This window comes from Oryx dammah, unplaced genomic scaffold (genome assembly GCF_014754425.2).
Source record: "Oryx dammah isolate SB20612 unplaced genomic scaffold, SCBI_Odam_1.1 HiC_scaffold_20, whole genome shotgun sequence".
In the NCBI taxonomy this organism is placed as follows: Eukaryota; Metazoa; Chordata; class Mammalia; order Artiodactyla; family Bovidae; genus Oryx; species Oryx dammah.
In genome coordinates, this window is record NW_024070204.1 from 66,646,633 (window position 1) to 66,654,662 (window position 8,030).

Consider the following 8,030-nt stretch of genomic DNA (forward strand, 5'->3'; position numbering starts at 1 on the left):
CTGAGCTAGAAGATGGTTATTTTGAGACACTAGTCTGCCATCTTGGCCTGGGTAGCGCTCCCAGTTTACAAATGGGGAAACAGAGGCTCAGAAACGTTAAGCCATCTGCCTGCCAAGGTCACAGAGGAGACAGTGAGCTGGGGCTACTTTCTGACTAGCATCTGTGGGAGCACCATTTTTTCTCCTCCAGTGACCTCAGAACAGGTCCAAAGTCAACTCTGAGGGCAGGATTTGGACAGGGATTGTAGTGTAAAATCAATCGTGGCTACCCAGTCTCCCCACAGCCCCTGTGTCCTTACCTCCATCACAGGAAGGAGGGAGTCGGGACACGAGAGGAAAAGTCACTTTTCAGTGTTAAGCTACACATTAACGGTGCCTCCAGGTTTATTCTACACTGCCTCCAGGTCTATTCCTGAGCACATCTAAAATCAGCAAGAGCCCAGGTGAGAAAGACCAGGTTCTCTCCCCTGAGTCAAAATCCCCTGATGCCCTTTCATGTTCCTCTGCCTCCCAGGGCCACAGTGCCAGTCCCTTCGGCCTCTGCAGTCACCACAGACCAGATTATGTTGGGCCTCTCTTTGGCTCCATCTCCACCCAGTAGCAGCACCTCTGCATCCTGGACTGAGGGCCTAGGGGGCTACATCTTTACCACCAGACTCCCTAACCTGAGCCATTGTGTGTTGATTGGGCTCAAGGAGGGACCTCTGTACCAGCCTCACCTACCAGCATCCAGTCGTGACCTTCTCACCAGGCTCTGGTGCCAAATGCTGAAACACAAAATGGCATGATTATATAAGAAGTGCTCTTCTGGGAAAGGGAAGACCAAAAGATCTAGTGAATCATAGCAAGAAGGCATGGGTAGGGCCTGGGCTCCTTATATCTACCATCTCTAACTTGGGCCTCAAATCATTCACAAAGTAGGCAGTTGTAAGACAATTGTTCAGATGTCAGCTTAGAGGCTCATTAGGGGAAGAGATTCAACTAGGATCACCCAGGAGCAAAATGACAGCATGGGGTCCAAGCTCTGCTCTTTCTAGACAAGCTAGAGAGGAAAACCTTGCAGAGCTCAGCAGACACCTGATTGTAGGGCCAAACTGCCACTTACCGCTCTAATATTTGTATTAAAAAAAGTTTGCTTTTTGAAAATGTGTAGGTATTAAAAACTGCTCTTAGTAAAACACACACACACACAAAACTTGGGATAGATCAAGTTGGTATGCTGTGAAAAGTCAGCAGCTGTAACATTTCATGATTCAATGCATAAAATATGTTGAGTTCCTCAGCTGAATAAGTAGTATAAACAAATACTTTCTCTTTTTTAAAGATACAGGGCGGGTGTTGCCATAATCTAAGGACCTCTTAGCTGTTCTCAGCCAGTGTTTACCTGAAGGCGAAAAATGCTCTTTTTAAAAAAGCACTTAGACTTTTACTTTTTTAGAATTTAGGCAGAAAGTCTGAGCATGTGAGAACACAAACTAAGCGAGGCAAATGCAGAAGTTGCCTCTGTTGATACAACCAGCAGATCAACGACACTGGGTGGCAGTGAAATCCCCCGCTCTCCTAGAGGAGAGGGGAGGAAACCACAGAATGTTCCTGACTCAGCACCCCAGCCTGATGGCGCAATATTTGTGTTTGTGTACCTAGCACTTCGGTGCCGCCGGGGGTGGGGAGGTCGGAGGGCTTCACTAGGACCCAGGATGAGGGTGACCGCATGGGGGGTCTCCCCAAACCTTTGTCCAGGTCCTCTAAATCCTCTTAAAGCTCTGTAGGGTTGTATTTCAAGACCAGCTCACGTTGATGGCAAGAACCAGGGCCCTGGGGCCGGACCGCGCTCCGGTTCCCGGTTGCAGTCCCCAGCCCAGCGCTTAGTAGGCGCTCAATCAGTACATGTTTGGGGACTAAAAGAAAATCCCCAGAAGGGAATGGTAACCCACTCCAGTATTCTTGCCTGGGAAATTCAATGGACAGAGGAGCCTGGTGGGCTCCAGTCCATGAAGTCGCAAAGAATCTGAAAAAACCACCACAAAGAAATGAAGCCGCTCAGACTTAAACGCGAGCAGAAGAAAGGTGTCTGGCGGCTCCTGCGGGGGCGCTGTCGATCCACACTGGGCGGGGGGGTCGCCGGACGTCCGCAACCCACAACCGCACCTTGCGACCCTCACCCTCATTTCAGACGCCTGACCCGCCTTCCTAGGCTCACAACCACGTAAGGACCACATGACTAGGATTGACATTTTTCTGCTTGGGGTTTGGTTGGACGGCATTTTACTTGTTAAATGTACATTTTAAAGTAACAGGAAAGCCTGGGGAACAGGAATGTATTTCCCTGAACACCTCCACCCCAACCTACCCCGGCTGTTCTTGAGCGGAGAAGCTCAATTTTTCTCCGACCCTCATTTCAGTCTCCTCTCGGACCCCTCACCCCCGGCAGTGCGATACTGGGCAAGTATAATAAATCGCGTCTCCTCGGGAACCCGTGTTTCCTCGCCTGCTGGGTACGAGGACATGAGAGAAAGGGGCGCATGTGTTTCCAGTCACAAAGGAGACCCCTTTCGGCTCCGGTCGGCGGAGGAGCGGGCGCCGGGAAGCAGCGCGGTGGAGGGGGAGGAGGGGAGGGGAGGCGGGGGCCCGTGGCACGCGGCCCGCTCGCTCTCCCAGGCACTCGCACACGGGAGTCAGCCCTCGGCTGGCAGAGCGCCCACCCTCTCCCCTCCCCGCTGGGCCCGGAGAGTGGCCCGGACCAGCTCCCTAGGGACGCGCCAGGCGCAGGCTGGACGGCCGGGCGGAGGCCGAAGCCCGAGCCAGAGCTTAGCCAGCGGACCCCACTCGGAGGCCGCTGACGTCTTCGCCTTTGGCTGCTCCGGCGCCAAACCCGGCAAGGCGGGTGACGTCACCACACCAGTCACGTGACCGTCATTCAAACAAACAATCCCCTCCCCCACAGCGCGCGCGCGCGCGCCCCGCCCCGCGCCGCCCCGCCTGCTTACGCGGAGCCACAATATAAACGCTCTCCGCCGGCTCGGAGTCGCTGCGAAAGACTTCGGGGCTCCGGGCAAGTCGCGGGTGGAAGGGCCGTCGGGAGAGCAACAAGGAAGCCGAGGCGGTCGAGAGTCCCACAGAACGACCCCTCGCTCGGTCCAAAGGCAGTTTGGGTTTGGCGCAAAGAAAACCGGGGTCGGGCTTTTCCTCGAAAGCCATCGCCCTGCTGTTCGCTTCCCGGGACAAAGAACACAGGACGACTTGCAGGCTGGGGGCGCTGGGGCCGGCCATGGTCATGGAAGTGGCCTCCCTGGACGCCGGAGGCCTCCGGACGCTGCTGAGGGAGCGCGCGGCGCAGTGCCTGCTGTTGGACTGTCGCTCCTTCTTCGCTTTCAACGCCGGCCACATCGCCGGCTCGGTCAACGTGCGCTTCAGCACCATTGTGCGCCGGCGGGCCAAGGGCGCCATGGGTCTGGAGCACATCGTGCCCAACGCCGAGCTGCGCGGCCGCCTGCTGGCCGGCGCCTACCACGCCGTGGTGCTGCTGGACGAGCGCAGCGCCGCGCTGGACTGCGCCAAGCGCGACGGCACCCTGGCCCTGGCCGCCGGAGCGCTCTGCCGCGAGGCGCGCAGCGCGCAAATCTTTTTGCTCAAAGGTACGCCTTCGGGGACGCTCAGGGGCGGGCCGCACGCCCTCCGCCGCCTAGTCTGGGGACCCCTGGTTCTCAGCTGCGGGGGTGCTGTCACCTGGAGAGCTTGGCCGCCTGAGTCGCATTGTGGGACTTGTTGGCTTTGTTTGGCTCTAGGAACAAAGACTCGCCTGGGGCTCTCCGGGCTAAACTTCCAGCCCTGGTGGATGGGGAAGTTGTGTGAAGGTACCCTGTCTCGGCGGTACTAATGGAAAAAAATGTGTCTCTTTGTGTTCCCAGGAGGATATGAAGCTTTTTCTGCTTCCTACCCGGAGCTGTGCAGCAAACAGTCGACCCCCATGGGGCTCAGCCTTCCCCTGAGTACTAGTGTCCCTGACAGCGCTGAATCGGGGTGCAGTTCCTGCAGCACCCCGCTCTACGATCAGGTTAGTAGGGGGCTGTGCCGGAGGGGAGAAGGAAAGCTGGCAAAGGTGGCAGAGCCGCGCTAGTGAAAATATAGAAAGTGACGTGCAGCTTTATTTATAACAGGGGACACAGGGAGATTTCATTTATCCCGTGGTTAAATGGTATGATGGAGCCGAGCCTCTAATTGTTGGCACTACAGAAATTAGCTTGTTGGCCCTGCCTAGGCAAATGGGTTTAGTCCCCTATTTATTGACACTCTTTAACAGTGCTGTGAGGTTCACCCAATATTGAAACTAACTTATCCAGCAGGGAGGTTTTGTGGATGTGGGCACCACCATTGCCGTTGAACAAAGCTTGACAAGCGTTGGGTGTTTCTGGATTTCAGGGTGGCCCAGTGGAGATCCTGCCCTTTCTGTACCTGGGCAGTGCCTATCATGCTTCCCGCAAGGACATGCTGGATGCCTTGGGCATCACTGCCTTGATCAACGTCTCTGCGAACTGTCCCAACCATTTCGAGGGTCACTACCAGTACAAGAGCATCCCCGTGGAGGACAACCACAAGGCGGACATCAGCTCCTGGTTCAATGAGGCGATCGACTTCATAGGTGAGCGGAGCAGATGCCTGGGGCTTGGCCAGACTCCTTCTGTTTCAGTGACTGAGACTAAACTCCATGGCAAGAACTTGAGCGACATAGATTTAAGCTTTCCTCTAGACGTTAAAATCAGTCTGGCATGGGCAGCATCCCTGCAAAGTAGAGGTTCGATGTCCCACTTGATAAATTAGCAAACTGAATCTCAGGTTGAATTGATCTGTTCAATATCAATCTGCTTAGTGGCGATGCCTTGCCTGGGTTTAAATCCCCGGCTGCTTAAATCCACTGTGCCCACATTGCCTTCATGGACAGTGTGTCTGTGATGACATGAGGTGACATTGACCATACTGGAGAGGACACATGTGGCATTTCTTAAGACACCTGGGGTTGGTTGGAGTCATTCTCCTGGGCTCTCAAATAACCAGCTACCCTTTGTTTTCCAGACTCCATCAAGAATGCTGGTGGAAGGGTGTTTGTCCACTGTCAGGCGGGCATTTCCCGATCGGCCACCATCTGCCTCGCTTACCTCATGAGGACTAATCGAGTCAAGCTGGATGAGGCCTTTGAGTTTGTGAAGCAGAGGAGAAGCATCATCTCCCCTAACTTCAGCTTCATGGGCCAGCTGCTGCAGTTTGAGTCACAGGTCCTGGCCCCCCACTGCTCGGCAGAGGCGGGGAGCCCCGCCATCGCTGTGCTTGACTGCAGCGCCTCCACCACCACCGTCTTCAACTTCCCGGTCTCCATTCCCGTCCACCCCACAAACAGTGCATTGAGCTACCTTCAGAGCCCTATCACGACCTCTCCCAGCTGCTGAAAAGCCACGGGAGGTGATCTTCACAACCCACCGGGGATTCCAGGCTCCTGGAAAGTGGAAATGCAATAACTCCAGGGAAGGGGGCTTGTGAGGGCTGGTCTTTATTTATTTAATTTCACCCAAGTTCCACTGGGTTCCTGAGCAGTTGTAATGATGACTTCACGCCAAGATGTTTGCTGAACTCAGCACATTTCGGGACCAACATAGAGTGGGTACATCAAGTCCCTCGGACAGAAAGGGGCAGAAGAGAGAGGACTCAAGTGTGAGAGCCGATTTCTGTTTTTTTTTTTTGTCCCTGTTTTCTGAAGACACTTTTCATGCTTGACATACCTACCAGTATTACCATTCCCAACAACACATATACATATGAGAATATACTTTGTTTTATTTATTTTTGTGTAGGCGGTCCACCTTCACAAATGTCAGTGTCTACTCCTAGAAGAACCAAATACCTCAATTTTTGTGTTTGAGTACTGTAATATCCTGTAAATATATCCTAAGGTTTGTTTTCAGCACTGGAAAGCACCAGTGCTGATTTTGTTTTGTTTAAGTTGCCAACAGTTGTATGTTTGCTGATTATTTATGACCTGAAATAATATATATCTTCTTTTAAGAAGACATTTTGTTACATAAGGATGACTTTTTTATACAACAGAATAAATTATGGCATTTCTATTGAAATCTCGATGCTTTTCTTGGTCAGCCCTCTGATTCCGTTCCCATAACTGGAATAGGGGAAAACAAGGTCCTTCAGAATATGTTTTGGCCCCTTAGTCCCATGAGATGGCTGGGTTGCCAGGGTGGTAGAGAAATGTAATCAATTATTTTTAAAAAGTACTAGAACCTGCTCTTGGTAATGAATTCAAGTGTCTGCCTATGTTTTTCCCAACATGTCACACAGGGAACCCAAGTGTACCCAGAGCCAAAGCTAGGAATAAGTGGCCATTTGCTTGGTTGCTTTTCTCATTTAATACCTTCCCCCAGGTTAATCTTAAGCCTCTTCCCCTCCTCTGATCTCTACTAAAAAGATAAAGATGGTTTCTCGGTACACTTGGCACAAGTGTGTTTCTACCATGTGCAAGGTGGGCTGTGCTTACCCCAGAACAACTCAGCAAGATCTGTAAAGGATAGAGACCCAGCATAGCTAAGTAACACAAGTGGGGGAGTTGGGCCCTATGTCTGTTTTGTTTCCTAATTTTATGGCCTTTTTATTTCATCACTTGCTTCTCATGCGCTCTTTCTCTTTTGAAAAGACCTTTATTATGAAAAGGAATACTGAGCACAGTAAGCCAATACAATGCAGACAAGTCACCTGGAGCCCCCACCCCAGCCTGACCTTTACTGTTTTGGAGCCCATTCCCTGGGCATCTCCGCACCTGTACCCAGCATTTTTGGTGGCAGCCTCCTTCAGGTCACTTGCTGTCCTGATTTCATAATTTTGTTGAAGATAGACAATTAAATCTGGCTTGTTCTAGGGCAATATTCTGGATTTTCACTGTCTTGCCAAACAGCCCGAAACAGAGAAGGTGTAATTGACTACCAACCCGTAGCCCAGTCTTTAATGTTGAATTAAACAACAGAGAAGCTTCTGGACTGCTGGCCTCTTAGCCTCTGCATTCCTTTGTTTCTGGATAAAGTGCTGTAGGAAGCCAGAAAGCAAACAGCTTAGTTTTCCAGGGGTTCCCAGAGTAGTGGTCTTGGTCCAGGCCCATTGTTCAAGGCCTTGACCTTTCTCCACTGGTTCACCATGCACCACTTGATTCCCAGCGCCAGAAAGATTCCTGTGTTCCCTGTTCTGAGAACTTACCCTGGGCCGGCAAGTTCATTTCCTCGACTGGGCTTCCGATTACAAGTGTGTTCACGCCTTTCAAAACAAACCGTATCCAGTTTTGTTTTGTTTTTTTATCAAACCCTAGACATTTACTATTGCAAATATCTCCCTTCGTGCAAGCATACCAGCGACTTCAAGTCCACGGCAGATGCCATGGCTGCCATCACTGTGGGCTTGGGCCATCGCTTTCTGCTTGGCAGGCATCGGCTGAACCAGAATTAATCTCCAGTGTGATCCACACAGTGGAAAAATACAGTGGCTGCCTAAGGGAGCCGCCAGTGAAAACAATTCACTCACTTATCCCAGTGCAAGCTACTTAACCTCCCTCCAGCCAGGATAGCCAGCGTTATAATAACCCCTCCTCTTTGTATGTTCAATTCCTGGTCTTCAGGCCCTCCAGAAAATGTCACTTTGGACCTGAGACTGCTTTTCTTAGGAAGGATGAAGTGAAGTGAAGTGAAGTTAGCGACCGTGGACTGTAGCCCACCAGGCCTCTGTCCATGGGATTCTCCAGGCAAGAATACGGGAGTATGTTGACATTTCCTTCTCCAGGAGATCTTCCCAACCCAGGGATTGAACCTGGCTCTCCCGCATTGTAGGCAGATGCTTTATCGTCTGAGCCACCAATGAAGTCAAGATAAAAATACCTAAGATGAGAAGAAAGATGCTTAAGCTATTAAAAGGTTTCTCAGCTGGGAGACTGACATAGGGACAACTCAATCATTTAATACTGATAAATGTAATAACAGCTGTCAGTT

The 8,030-nt window shown here is 51.6% G+C and overlaps 1 protein-coding gene across 1 annotated transcript; it reads left to right on the forward strand.

Annotated features, from left to right (window-relative positions):
• Positions 1–2,965: 2,965 nt before the first annotated feature.
• DUSP1 (dual specificity phosphatase 1) lies at positions 2,966–6,126 on the forward strand. The gene is made up of 4 exons (XM_040262746.1): positions 2,966–3,635; positions 3,909–4,054; positions 4,420–4,639; positions 5,071–6,126. The coding sequence occupies exons 1-4, from the start codon at positions 3,269–3,271 to the stop codon at positions 5,439–5,441; spliced, it is 1,104 nt and encodes a 367-aa protein (XP_040118680.1). The 5' UTR covers positions 2,966–3,268; the 3' UTR covers positions 5,442–6,126.
• Positions 6,127–8,030: the final 1,904 nt, after the last annotated feature.

Excerpts from the sequence above, each read along its gene's own strand:
- DUSP1 (XM_040262746.1), top strand. The coding sequence starts at position 3,269 with ATGGTCATGGAAGTGGCCTCCCTGGACGCCGGAGGCCTCCGGACGCTG. Across the intron at positions 3,636-3,908 it reads GCAAATCTTTTTGCTCAAAG|GAGGATATGAAGCTTTTTCT; the intron begins GTACGCCTTCGG and ends TTGTGTTCCCAG. Across the intron at positions 4,640-5,070 it reads TGAGGCGATCGACTTCATAG|ACTCCATCAAGAATGCTGGT; the intron begins GTGAGCGGAGCA and ends TTTGTTTTCCAG.